Here is a 13,384-nt window from a genome sequence, read left to right on the forward strand (position 1 = left end):
TGGATAGGGAATAGAAGAAGAGCTAAGGTTCAAAATTTCAATCAGTGATTTGTGTGAGCCCTATAAATCCATTTAAACATACAACTTAGAATGTAACTCCTCCAAAGAAGTAATTGTGGTGGTATCAAAACATGCACAGGTTTGCATACTGATTTAGGCAACCAAAAATAGAAGTTATGTGCAGTCAAACATGCTTATTACATTACAAACAACACCATTCCTACTCACATGCTGTACCTGCACATTACACATTCAGGCAGTAAAACAGAAATTCAAACATGCCATCATTTCTTGCAGATTGTGCATTTTACACCTCATTCTTATCTCCTATATTTATCTTGTCTCGTCAATTGGGCAGACACAGTCAACATGTTTCTATTACATTACAAACAACACCTTTCCTACCCACATGCTGTACCTGCACATTACACATTCAGGCAATGAAACAGAAATTCAAACATGCCATCATTTCTTGCAGCTTGTGCATTTTACACCTCATTTTTATCTCCTGTATTTACCTTGTCTCGTAAAACTGTTCTGTGAATGACTGTCTTTCTGCTGTGTGCCACTGCAGTTTGACATGCAGCAGCTATCTCTGGATGAGCTGAAGCAGGTGCTGTTCCACGCCTTCCGAGACCACCTGACAATGAAGGACATAGAAAACATCATCATCACAGAGGAGGAAAGCCTCAATGAAACCTCAGGGAACTGCCCTGAGTATGAGGGAGGTAAGGAGATTTTTTTTCTAATAAATACTAATAATCATACTTGTAATTAGAGTCATTTAAAGCTTTAATAAATATGATATGTAAACTAAATAACGTTCTTTTAATTAGAAATTAGGTTACAGTCTTCTGCAGAGAAATACAAATGTAGCCAGTGGCTTGGGATGGGGGAGGAAATTCATCCTCTCTATACCAGAAATAAAACAAGTTCAAACATGTTTCTAACCAAGCCTACATAACGCATCAGCAACATTTGTTTTCTTTGTTTGTTTAATCAGTGCTGAACTACTTGTGTGTAGTGGCCCGTTGTCTTGATTTCCTAAATTTATGCTTGTTGCTTAGCAACCTTATGGGGATAAGAACAGTTATTAACAGCACTATAAAAACAGAAATGTAAGATTTACAAACAAGATGGAATTAGTTAAGCTGTGGTTAATTGTTGGCCAGCTAGCTTTTTCCCCTCGTAAGACTAAAACAGTGGTGCCCTGGTTATAGCGCCATAATTGGGGCATATAAAATGTTTATCAATCTTAGCTTGTAAAGCCCAACGTTTCCTATAATTCAAAACACTCCTTTAAAGCATTTTCGTATGGGCAGACACATTCACTTTTTCTTAGCTGCCTGCAGTTAGTGCCACACATTTTGCAATGGCAACGCTACAGTGTTACAGGCTGCTATAAAAAAACTCACTCTGTTAAGCTACAAGTCAATGTATGGGTCAATAAATTAACCCAACAAAAATGTTTAGGAGTGTCAGGGAAAGAGAAGAGAGAGCCCCAAGACTGATGAAAACTTGTTTGTTAGGTCTTTGTTCAGTTGTGAATTAGTAGAAATGAAAAGGTGTTGGGGTTTCTTTTAAACACTTAACACTTCAGCTAAGAAGTTTCATTGTGATCTATTTAAAAAAAGGAAAGCTCAAGCGTGCTGAGGCTGTAGAAAACAGATTTAATATTAAAAAGGATCATTCCAATGATGTTTAAGGTTAAGGTGCAAGTCTTAAATCAAGTTACAGGAGGATTGTTTGGTTGCCGAAGTTAAACTGACAAATTAAAACCCAAAGACATTATTCTTTTATTATGCATGATGGAGCAATGAGAATAAAAAACCTGTATTTTACCCTGTGTTTGTAGTCCGAAGCAAGGTATGGCCTTGTGCTGCAAAAGATCAGAGACTGATAGGGCAAAGGTGAAGAGGGATCAAATATTAGAGTAAACTCAGACAGTCTTAATAAATCTGCTGTGATCTGGTCTACAGTTTCGGTGAGACCGCCGTGAGGAAATGGACAAAGAAGAGGCAGTGAAGAGAGAGATAAAAAGCTAAAAAAATGGATAAAGAAACTGCACGTCTTGCATTCCCTGTTACTAAGTTATTGTGTTGAAGGAAGGGCGAAACATATGGTTAGAGAGCCAAATAACAACACTAAAAAGAGGGCACAGTAGGCAGGGGGAGAATAAAGAAAGATGAAGAAGAAACAGGAACATATGAAGAGAAATTTGTAGAAAAAAAACAAAAACAAAACCTTTCTCCACAGTTAACCCTCTTCCCACATCCTCAACTTGCCTCTTTCGTGCCTGCTTCCTCCCAATCTTCTTCCTGTCCGATGGGACTCCAGTGCCTTTTAACCGTCTCTCTCTCTTAGATCCATGACTCAGAGCTCTGACTTGATTTATTGATGCGGTATGTGATTCTTCCAAACTGAGATGGAGGCTGACAGAGAGGGAACTTTTAGTTGTAGCCCTTTCTGCAAGGCCTTTTGGAAAAAAAATCTGTCTCTACCCCTCTTCTTCTTTTAATTACCAGAGATTACTCTATGTATTTGGATAGAAGGTTTAACAACTTTAATTGCACCCTTAAAAACATGAGTTTAATTTTCCAAATGTTTTATTTTTGTTTCAAATGTATTCAAATAGGAAAAGCCTTATTGAGATGGTCAAGACATGCAGCAGTACAGGGCGTTCAGAAGTTCTATCCAAAATTCTCATACAAATGCCTGTGCAATAAATAAGGTGAATGTAATTAGCCTCGCCCATTAATGAGATTAAATCCCTAAGTAATGCTTTTTCATAGTGCATTGTGGGACAAGTTCTTATCTGGCAGCAGTGACCCTGTAGTATGAATGTGCAAGATATTCAAATATCATATAAGTGAACAATGATGATACCTTTGCAAAGAGCCAGGATAGATGTTTCCTTTTTCTACCAGTAGTTGCAGTCTTCCAACTATACCCATGTCATGGTATATAATAATAATAATAATAATATTTTTGTTATTATATACCATGATTTGGTAACTACTGGTAGAAAAAGGAAAAGGAAACAAATATATAATAACAATAACAATAATTATAATAATAATAATAAGCTCCTCGGTGGCAAGGCACCGGGGGTGGATGAGACTTGCCCTGAGTATCTTAAGCCTCTGGATGTGCAGGGGCTGTCATAGCTGACACGTCTCTGTAACATCGCGTGGAGGTCTGGGACAGTGGTGGTCCCTCTTTTCAAGAAGGAGGATCGGAAGGTGTGTTCCAACTACCAGGGAATCACACTCCCCAGCCTCCCTGGGAAAGTCTATTCCAGGGTACTGGGTGCTGTTAGTTGAACCTCGGATCTAAGAGGAACAATGTGGTTTTCGTCCTGGCCGCGGAACTGGACCAGCTTTACACTCTCTATCGGGTGTTAGAGGGTTCATGGGAGTTTGCCCAACCGGTCCACTTGTGCTTTGTGAATCTGGAGAAGGCGTTTGGCCATGTTGGGGTTCGGGGCCCTTTGCTAAGGGCGGTCCAGTCCCTGTATGACCTGAGCAGGAGCCTGGTTCGCATTGCCTGCATTAAGTCGGAACTGTTTCCAGTGCACGTTGGCCTCCGGCAGGGCTGCCCTTTGTCACCTGTTTTATTCATAACTTTCATGGACAGAATTTCTCCGTGCAGCCTGAGTCCAGAGGATGTCCAATTCGGGACCACAGGATTTCATCTCTGCTTTTTGTTCATGATGTGATCCTGTTGGCTCCATCGAACCTGGATGAGGTCGTCACCTCTAAATCTGAGGCCATGGTCCTCGACCGGAAAAAGGTTGCTTGCCCTCCCCAGGTCGGTGGGGAGACCTTGCCCGAGGTGGAGGAGTTTAAGTATCTCTGGGTCTTGTTCACGAGTGGGGGAGGATGTAGCGTGAGATTGACAGATGGATCGGTCGTTGTATCGGTCCGTTGTGGTAAAGAAGGAGCTGAAAGCCAAACGGCGAAGCCCCTGATTTACCAGTCGATCTTCTTTCCTCCCCTCACCTATGGTCATGACCGAAAGAACGAAATCCCGGAAACAAGCGGCTGAAATGGGCTTCCTCAGTAGGGTGGCTGGGTTAGGGTTCCTTAGAGATAGGGTGAGTAATTCGGCCACCAGAGAGGAGCTCGAAGTAGAGCTGCTCCTCCTTCACATCAAGAGGAGTCAGCTGAGGTGGCTCGGGCATCTGTTCCGGATGCCCTCTGGATGTCTCCCTAGGAAGGTGCTCCGGGCATGTCCCTCCGGGAGGAGGCCTCGGGGTAGGCCTCGGACATGCTGGAGAGACTATGTCTCTCGGCTGGCCTGGGTACGCCTCGGGGTCCTGCCAGGTGAGCTGGAGGAAGTGTCTGGGGCGAGGGAAGTCTGAGTGTCTTTCCTAAGACTGCTGCCTCTGCAACCCGGCCCCAGATAAGTGGTTTGAAAATGAATGGCTGGGTAATAATAATGATATTAATATGTCATGGTATATAATAGTAAAAATATTAATACAATTAATGCTGGTAGAATTAATCTTCCTCTACACTCCGCAAGAAAGTAGTTAAGTGTAGTTCCCTAAATTTTGAACAATTCCATTCAGGTTGTAGTATTAGTATAAATAATCAAGTGATCTTCAAAGAATGAGATGTATTAAAATAACTACATTTTTCTTTCTATTCAAACATTTTACTCTACTCTCTTTCTCTTCTTTCAGTCCATCCTAAGAAGAAGAACCGTCAGACATGTGTGAGGAAAAGCCTGATCTGCGCCTTTGCGATGGCTTTTATCATCAGTGTCATGCTAATCGCCGCCAATCAGATGCTACGAAACGGCATGGAGTAACCACTTGCACTGTGAGCATAGGGAGTGGACAGAACAGCCATGACCTCACATCTTTCTTGTCTTTACAGCCAAAGCTGGACCAGCCACAAACCAAGCACTTCTTTAAACAATGTATTTTGTTTCTCTATTATTTAGGTTAAACTTTCCTTGTAGAAGTAGACAATGGGATTAAATGACAATATTTGTTTATTCAACATTGAAGATGTCACCATGTAATGTTACTGGACTTTCTGAAACCTAAACTGGAAAAGTATTTTGTTTTATATATAAATTGTTAGGTGATTAGTATGATTTCTTATGTTGTTATTAAGACCAGTATCACCCTTTAAATATTATTTTCTTAATACCCAATATATTTTTCAGGTGCTTCGAGCCATTCTAATAATAATAAAAAATAAAGTAATATTTATAATAGTTAGCCTGTAAAGGTATTTATCCCAAGAAAAGCTGCGTAGAATGTGACCTGAGTGAATGTGGGCACTGAATGTCAGCACAGTTTTAAACTTTCTATTACCAGTAAACCCCTCACCTCTCATGTGTTCAGGTAATAACTCACACTATTTGTAAAACATCCACATCTTAATCTGAGTTCTCATATCTTTCTGCACGTTTAGTCTTTGCTTGTATTTACAAGGAGCACAAGTTAATACCCAGTGAGGGACCACTGAAGAACCGTAGTTGTACCCCTAACTTTACTTTTAGATCTTGTGACTTACAAGTTTAGTGATTGATGTGTTAAAGACAGTGCTTTGCAAATGTGAGAAGGTTAAAAACAAAAGAGACAGCTTGTGATAAAGAAGCAATGGTTTTGTTGAAAAACAATGGGACCAGGCACAGCTATGTTAGAGTGTTTTTAATAATAGTTAGTTAGTTTATTGGTTGTCCCATTAGGGAAATTCAGACAAACCATAGAAAAATGCACTGTTAGAAAATGGTTCAAGACTAAATGTTCAGCATATCATTGTTATACTGCCCCAACTGTGGTGAGTGAAGACCATACACAAGCATGCAGCATATAAACTGCCATGACAGACTTTATTTTTTCAGTGACTTATTGTTACATATAGTAGGCAACTATTAAGAGTGTGTATTGTATTATTAAATCAACAGCAGAATGTATGAGGGGTAGAAACTTTGTGAGATAAATCAGGGACATACAGCAGAGCTGTTGGCACAGCTGTTTTCCTAAAAAAGGCTGCCGTCTAGCGATCAAAATAGGAACTGCAGCTAAACGCTTGAACAACAATGTTTTCAAGGTATTCAGAAGATAGCAACACCACTGATTTTGAGCTTTGATATGTCTTACATCTGTGTAAGTGTTGTCTGTATTGACCTGCATTTTTTTCCTTCCACACCTATTTGTGTTACTTCACCTGTTGTTGTTTCTGGGGTAATAACTGTTTCATGGTTCAGACCTGATAGCATTGAAATGGAATGAACCAACTGTATTTGGGAAGAAAACTTGTAGGGGCTTACAATAATGCCCCACTTTCCCTTATGTGCCACAGATTCAATGTTAGTATGAAAATGTGTGGATTTGTGAGTGTATAGAGCTGGGTGGTAAAGAAATGTCTCAGTTGCTCTTCTCTCATTAGAGTGACATCTTCATAGTAAGGGCCTTTTTTTATTCTATTCCTATCTTTGTGGGGTTTTTTTACTTTCAAGGAGTCAGGGCAGGTAAGTTGAGTAAACACAAATATTTTTTTATTTGTGAAAGTCATATATATACGATATTGTGACGTGTATTCCACCATTAGCGTAGACGCCTCTTTAAAATTCACCCATTGATGGTCAATGAATTATTTAATTGTTGTATCCCATTAAAACAGCATATGTGGATTCTTAAATTGCATGGTGCTCCCCTTCAAAATCAATTGTTTATCCTTGTGTTTTGCAGGATGGATTAATAGCAAAACTGGATATTTCATTCAAAACAAATGTGAAAATATGTGAGTTTATATGTTGTTAGAGTTAATATTAAAGAGGATGTTAAAAGGAGAGGGCTTTGTAAAAAAAAAAAAAAAAAGAAAACAGAAGAAGAAGAAGCTTTGCCTGATCAAGTATCACAGCAAAATGTATTAAACTGTATATCAGTATGCATGTCATTGTTTCAATTTTCACGTCTTTGACAGACAGGGAAATCAATTTAACCTTTCTTTGTGGTGGCACAGCCTTGGTTCAAATGTATGTACTACTGTAATATATTTGACTCTCCAGTTTATACTGTAATAGCCATTTTTCTAGTTTCTACCAGCTATGAATCAAATCAGAGTGCAGGAAAGGGCATTTTCATAAATATGCAAATTCAAGGTTACACTATCAACGTCATCATCTTCTCTGTTTCACGTCATCTTTGGGTTGAGTCTCTGTTGGTCTTTTTGTGATGGTTGAAATGATGTTTTATTCACATTACTTTTCTATGGAATGTTCTAACTGTCTCATTGTCAGTAAACTGCTGTATAATGTATGCTACACCTTGTAAGTCACTCTATGTCTTTGATATTCCCAGCACACTGACATTTGACCGATGGACCATGTTTTCACCTTTGTCTATAAGAGTCATGGTCCTTTTTAAAACCAGCATAGACCACTTATCCTAACAGTTCTCTTATAACTGTGCCATTTAGACATCCTTGCATGGTAATGTGAGGGGGAAATCATGTCAAATACCTTTTACCAACACTTTTGAAGTTTACATCATTAAACTGTACATCTATAACAAGATGTTTCAGATCCTGAGTTTCATGATTTTGAAAGTTGCTTTTAAGATTTGTTTGAAACCAAACACGTTTTTACCTTGTAGATTGTATAGAGATAAAGACTTCACACGAATATGTAACACAACCTTGGCATGCTGCTTAGAAAAAGGAGATTAAAAACAGCAATAGTCATCCACTTAATGGTTATTTAAAAATGCAAATAATGAGTCTAATCTGTTTAATCAAAAAGTATATATATATATATGTATCCATATATGTTTATGCAATAAAATCTTGTTTTGATAACAATTTTAATTGATTTGGGTTTGCTTGTTTAAGAGGTTTGTTCATCAACATGTACACTACAAAGATGATGATACAATAGTCCCCAGCATTGTAAGGAGGTTTTACCTTCTTACATAAGCCACCTAAATTACACATGACCTTCGGTTCTCAGAGGCAGTTGCACAGTTTTTTTACTAAGATAAATTTGGCTTGTTGCTGTACTTGTCACTTGTTATCATTATCACAGTGTCATCTGAAATATCAACCCCCAAAATAGATGACAGCACATCATGTGTTCACTGAGAAACCCTGCTGTTTCTTCATGTCAGTGGAACTAAAGGAGACCACCTTTTATTTATTTCATGGTCTTTTGTATAGGGACAGGTATAGTGCAAGGACAGAGTTGCCACGCACAACAGAATTTATAGCCTACGCTAACTTGCAATGCTCATCCCTAGAAAGGCATTCAACAATAGATACAACATCAAACATGCACACCACTAAAACACAGACTGTATGATACAAACTATTGTGCAATAGGACAAACTAAAACAGGACCAACAAGCTCATATCTGACGACAACACTGAGGCCTCTGTAAGAACTGTGTTAAAGTAGACCTATGAGCTCTGCAGGTAAAGTATTCCATTGATGATCCCTTGGACAGAAAAGGCTCTTGAACCAAGTGAAGATTTACAAAATGACTCCTTACAGTCTCCAGCGGATGCTCCAAATGTTACAGAGCCTGATAACCTAAGAGGAACAACAAGGTCACAGAGGACCCAAAGAGTCTGAAGGTTTACACATTTGTGGAGTTTATGAATAATTTAACACAATTATTAAAACTTAACATATTTAACTTCTTTTTAAACATGACAATGACCACAGGAGTAGCCTCCTGCCCAAGATTTTAATTGTTCTGTATATTATCATCAGAGGAACACAGTGTATACACAAATAAAAACGTTCCAGCCCTGCATCTTGAAACCATTCTTCAGCCTTAAGATGGCCTATGTCAGATATACATGTCTGTCATCTTGTTTCAGAAAGATACTTTCTGTGGAGCAGCACCGGCATTGCTTTAAACAACAATAACGAGGGCGAATATGTCAAATACAAGTGAGAACAACCCTAGAACAGATGCACCTGAACCCCATTAACCTTCAGATAATGACCCAAAACATGCCATTAAGTGGACAAACAAGGCATTTTGCAAAGCTTAATAGCCCAGGACGACAATAACAAATCAACCTTTAGTCTGTTTTCATGTTTATGGGTGAAATGAAGGGGTTAGACTGTCACAACAAATCATGTCATTACTGCAGAACGTTCTCAATGCAAAATAAACAAAACAACTTTGTCTACACCAGAGGTTCTCAAGTGGTTCAGCTTATCCTACACCGCCTCCTTGATGAGAAACCGTGACCTTAATTTCTAAACATTTTTTTTACATTTCGATAAAAAAAAGTGAATCTCACACAGCGAAAAGGGACCAAACAATGATTTAAGAATATTAACATCTTTTTAAAGTGCATCGTAGACTATTTGTAACAGCTTTTTTCCAGGCACATATTTGTGAAGGCCCAGACCAACCAGTTAACAACCACTGGCCTGTAGTGCACTGTTTATGTTTTTTTTTTTAAGTGATTTCACTCTGGTGAACAATGAACATGCAACACACACACATAGGCTCTATGCACAAACCTATTCACATGCACTGACGGAGAGACGTCATAGTGATGGAGAAGCCCCCCAACAGGCCCTCCGGAGCTGGTGGGGGGGATTCTCTCAAGCTACCAGACACATTTCCATATTTGGTCCCCACCGGGACTCGAACCCGCCAGTTTCCAACCAAAATCACTTAGGACTGAGCTACTGCCGCCCTTTATCTCAATTTTTGATGTTAATGGAAAATGTAGTTTCAGAAGAGTCACTTGTAGCATCAGTGATTTATTTCAGGTGATGATGTAGAAAGGACTACAAATATTACCTGAACAATAGCAACTACATGCAGAGGTGGAAATCAACAAAGGAAGCAACACTTACACATGCGTAAAAAATCTTTTAATATGAGGTATTCATTGCATGTTTTTTCGCTGATATGAACCCTGGAACACAGAGACAATGTAACATGATGATGCAAAACTCTGTACTTTCCCCCAGCACCACCAGGAAAACTGATAAACACTGAATAGGACTCAAATGAAAAATAAAAATAGTAACACTGCTCAGCCATTAATTAGAGGTTACAAAGACCATCAAAACACTAAAATGTCTGTTTTAAAAGTTGAAAAAGCTTTACTATTTAAACATCTACTACTTCTTTAAAAATGATAAAGGCACAAGTGCAAAACGTTTTTCTTTAAATCCAGCAAACCACGACTTACTTGATGATGTACTTAATAGAAAGACGTGCCCTGCCATCTATGTTGTTGTGTTACAGTTAACTGCAACAATTAACTGAAGCAGAGAAAAACCCTTCCTCTTGAATGTAAATTGTCACTAACTGCAATACATACAATTGTCTCCACACCCAGAAAAACTTTCAAAATGTTAAATGTCTTAAACTTTTAAAGGAAAACTGTAACCCCATTCTGATAAGTGTTTCTCTTTGAATAGAGCAGCAGGATCTCTTAAGATTCAAGTAGTATTTCTTAAAACACGCTCCATGATATAGAGGTTCATAAGGATTGTTACATCAATGAAATGTACTGTGATTCATGTCAGAGTTTGGCACGGTCTCCTCAAAATGACAGTCAAGGTGTAATGTCAGAAAAAAAAATAAGACAATAGCAGGGGAAAAAATGTGTAAATGCAATTGCATGTATAAATTAGAGGTACATCAGGAACAGATTGGCAGAAAGAGACTGAAAAAGAAAGGGAAAGATGCAGAAAGGAAGAGTCAAGGTCAGAACTCTGTGTGCTGGTGAGCATAGTCTTGGCTGCCTGCAGGGCTCTCACTGGGCTTCATAAAGATGCCCTCCATGGCCTTCCACAAGCTGTGCTGGCTGGGGCTCGCCATAGCATGAACTTCCCTCTGACCGTGAATTGGCCGTCCATACTGCTCCCCCGTCACTGAAAGTAATGCGTCTGTGGCCTTGTGACGGAAACGGACAGCCTCCTCACGCTTCCATATGGATCCCCCGCACTGAACCATCCACTCGTCCAGGTGGTCTCCTTCCCCTTCGTCACCAAATGCACTCACTTCCTGTGGCCAATGATATATTCAGAACATAAACTGTTTTTTCACACCTCTTTCATTAAAGTGCTTTCCTTTGACTGTTTTCACAGAGAATTTCCTTAAGTGTGATAACAAACAATGTCATTCAGGTCCAGCTCAAAATGTTGGTCTATATTTATAAAAGTTAAAGTCCACACATTTATCAGACTTGATGTGGGCTGAGTGACATGGACAAGAACATGAACAGATTTTTTACATACAAGACTACATTGACGGTTTAAATCACGTTTTTCTACCCTCAAAAAACAAAATTATATCTGATGTTGAGCCTTGTTGTAGCATTTACTTCCGAACATAACGTTTATCATATCCGTTAAGCCTAATAAAAACAGGTAATAAATACAAAGATATAAGAATTTAAGATGAAGATTTGACTTCTACTTTAAAAGTAGACATAAAAGACCACTTGCAATATCTAAAAATTACAAGAGATCTCCAGATATCACCAGACCTGTATGAAAAATCTCTTTTGTCTCTGCAACAAACTATGTGAATAATCTCTCACAAAACAGATGTGTTTGTTCACCACCTTATTTGCCTCTATTAAGGTTTATTCTCTGATGGACCCACTGCCCAACAGAACTGTAGTATTGTAATATGTAAATTATGTAATCTGAAACTTGGTGTTGTTCACCTCTTCTCTTTCACATGTTGTCCTCACACCACCCACCTGATTAGAGGACAGTGGAGAGGCAAAGTAGTGGCTGTGAAGGTTGCGGCCTGTGTTAACATGAGTTAGACGGATCGCCTGCCCACACTGGATCGGGGTGCCCCGATGGCACCAGGTGTCCCTTGTTCCTCGTATACTCCAGTAGCTGTTACTGTCTTCCACTGCAGTCACTCCTGTTACAGATTGCTGACCACTACCTGTATTTCACAAAAACACATGCAAACATTGAGCAAAGTACTGGTCACTGGTGTAGAGGAAATAAAGCAGTAAAAAGGGAATGATTGTGTTTATTTGTTATGCTTTTAGGGGTGGCAGTAGCGCATAGGGACTTGGCTTGGGAACTGGAAGGTCGCTGGTTCGAGTCCCGGTGTGGTAAGAATCTGGAAATTGGTCTGGTAGCTGCAGAGGTGCCAGAACTCCTGGGCACTGCTGGGGTGGCCTTGAGCACCCCCCTCACACAAAACCTCCAACCAGCCTGCTGGGCCGCTCCCTCACTCTGACATCTCTCCATTTGTGCATGTCTACTGCATATATCAGCCTATGTGTGTGTGTGTGTGTGTGTGTCATGATTAACAGAGTGTAAACACCTAATCAAAGTAAGTCTTCTTCTTTACAAAGACAATGCAATTAATCAAAGTACATTATTAATGTCTGCAAAGTCGGAGGCCATTCGGTTTGTTCATGGTATTAAAGTCTGTAAAAACAAATAAAGACAGAATCAGTGATTGTTTGTTGGATCTAACTTTGAACCAAATGGTTTATGTTGGCAAACCAACAGCAAACTGTTTTATGTCAAGGTGACACCCAGTGGTGCAACCCAATTTTTATCAGCAGAGTCCCTAAAATAACAGGAGAAATCCCCTCTCTAAGTTTGTGTTAAAACATGCCTAACAACCTGAAGAATGTGTTACAATATTGATATAATAGGCTCACTCTCAGCTCAGTCCTTTTTAACAGTCCCATTTAAACAGTGGTAGCCGGATTTTGTTTACTAGGCTGGTAATCCGAAAAGGCCAGTTTTCTAGACAACATTTGAATTATATTTATTTGGCGACGCAGTTATGACTTAGACTTGGTTACAAAATGCTCAACATATGTCACCTTACCTACCACATTAACATATCTTAAATGTTGAGGCAGTTTTTACTTTTACAGATGGTTTCAATACTCATACTAATAAGACAACATCAAACTGATGACCTTTGTACATAGAAATCCCTTTCCATTTTTTTTCCTGAAATAATTTCAGTTCCAGGGCTGCAGATGAAGTAAGCGTTAGGGAATACATTGTATAGCTATATGTTTATGAAAGCTTAAACTCACCTGAACCGTAACGTACGTCGTGCGAGTGTAGTCTCACATTGTGCTTAACGTTTAATAGTTTAATGACTGATCCGCAGGTTACAAAACTGAGTTCCGAACCGAAAGAGAGTCCACATATCCAGGAAAACAAAAGTATTACGGATGATAGATAGCGGGTAAGGACAGCTAAGTTAAAGGGACCCATTCCTAGAAACCCAAGAAGCAGCAGCCGATACCTCTCTGAGATTTGTATAATTTCTGCTACGTCATGAAAGTAAAGCGGTAACGTATACCAGACTGGAGTTTGAGGAAACAGCACCCCTAGCGGCTCGGAGTGTTATTTTTATATATTTTTTGTTTAAATTAGATTTATT

General features: G+C 39.2%; 2 protein-coding genes across 3 annotated transcripts in view; one reads left to right on the top strand and one right to left on the bottom strand.

Moving 5' to 3' along the window:
- caln2 (calneuron 2) overlaps positions 1 to 6,455 on the top strand; it is a 53,380-nt gene extending 46,925 nt beyond the window's left edge. The window contains exons 5-6 of the mRNA XM_079356614.1: positions 575 to 728; positions 4,688 to 6,455. Of these exons, the coding sequence (XP_079212740.1) occupies positions 575 to 728; positions 4,688 to 4,815 (282 nt within the window). The 3' untranslated portion in view covers positions 4,816 to 6,455. The remainder of the gene's footprint in view (positions 1 to 574; positions 729 to 4,687) is intronic.
- Positions 6,456 to 9,846: 3,391 nt separating this feature from the next.
- sdf2 (stromal cell-derived factor 2) lies at positions 9,847 to 13,301 on the bottom strand. Of its 2 annotated transcripts, none has more exons than XM_079355866.1 (3): positions 13,032 to 13,301; positions 11,709 to 11,905; positions 9,847 to 11,005 (listed from the first exon to the last, which is right to left on the bottom strand). In XM_079355866.1, exons 1-3 carry the CDS (start codon positions 13,213 to 13,215, stop codon positions 10,706 to 10,708), a joined length of 681 nt encoding a protein of 226 aa, XP_079211992.1. In that variant the 5' UTR covers positions 13,216 to 13,301; the 3' UTR covers positions 9,847 to 10,705. The 2 variants fall into 2 exon arrangements, with proteins under 2 accessions (XP_079211992.1, XP_079211991.1); XM_079355865.1 differs by having other exon boundaries at positions 11,673 to 11,905.
- Between the last annotated feature and the right edge of the window lie 83 nt (positions 13,302 to 13,384).

Source organism: Symphodus melops, assembly GCF_947650265.1.
Source record: "Symphodus melops genome assembly, chromosome: 11".
In the NCBI taxonomy this organism is placed as follows: Eukaryota; Metazoa; Chordata; class Actinopteri; order Labriformes; family Labridae; genus Symphodus; species Symphodus melops.

Excerpts from the sequence above, each read along its gene's own strand:
- sdf2 (XM_079355865.1), bottom strand. The coding sequence starts at position 13,215 with ATGGGTCCCTTTAACTTAGCTGTCCTTACCCGCTATCTATCATCCGTA. Across the intron at positions 11,906-13,031 it reads CGACGTACGTTACGGTTCAG|GTAGTGGTCAGCAATCTGTA; the intron begins GTGAGTTTAAGC and ends TGTGAAATACAG. Across the intron at positions 11,006-11,672 it reads CAACATGTGAAAGAGAAGAG|GAAGTGAGTGCATTTGGTGA; the intron begins GTGAACAACACC and ends CATTGGCCACAG.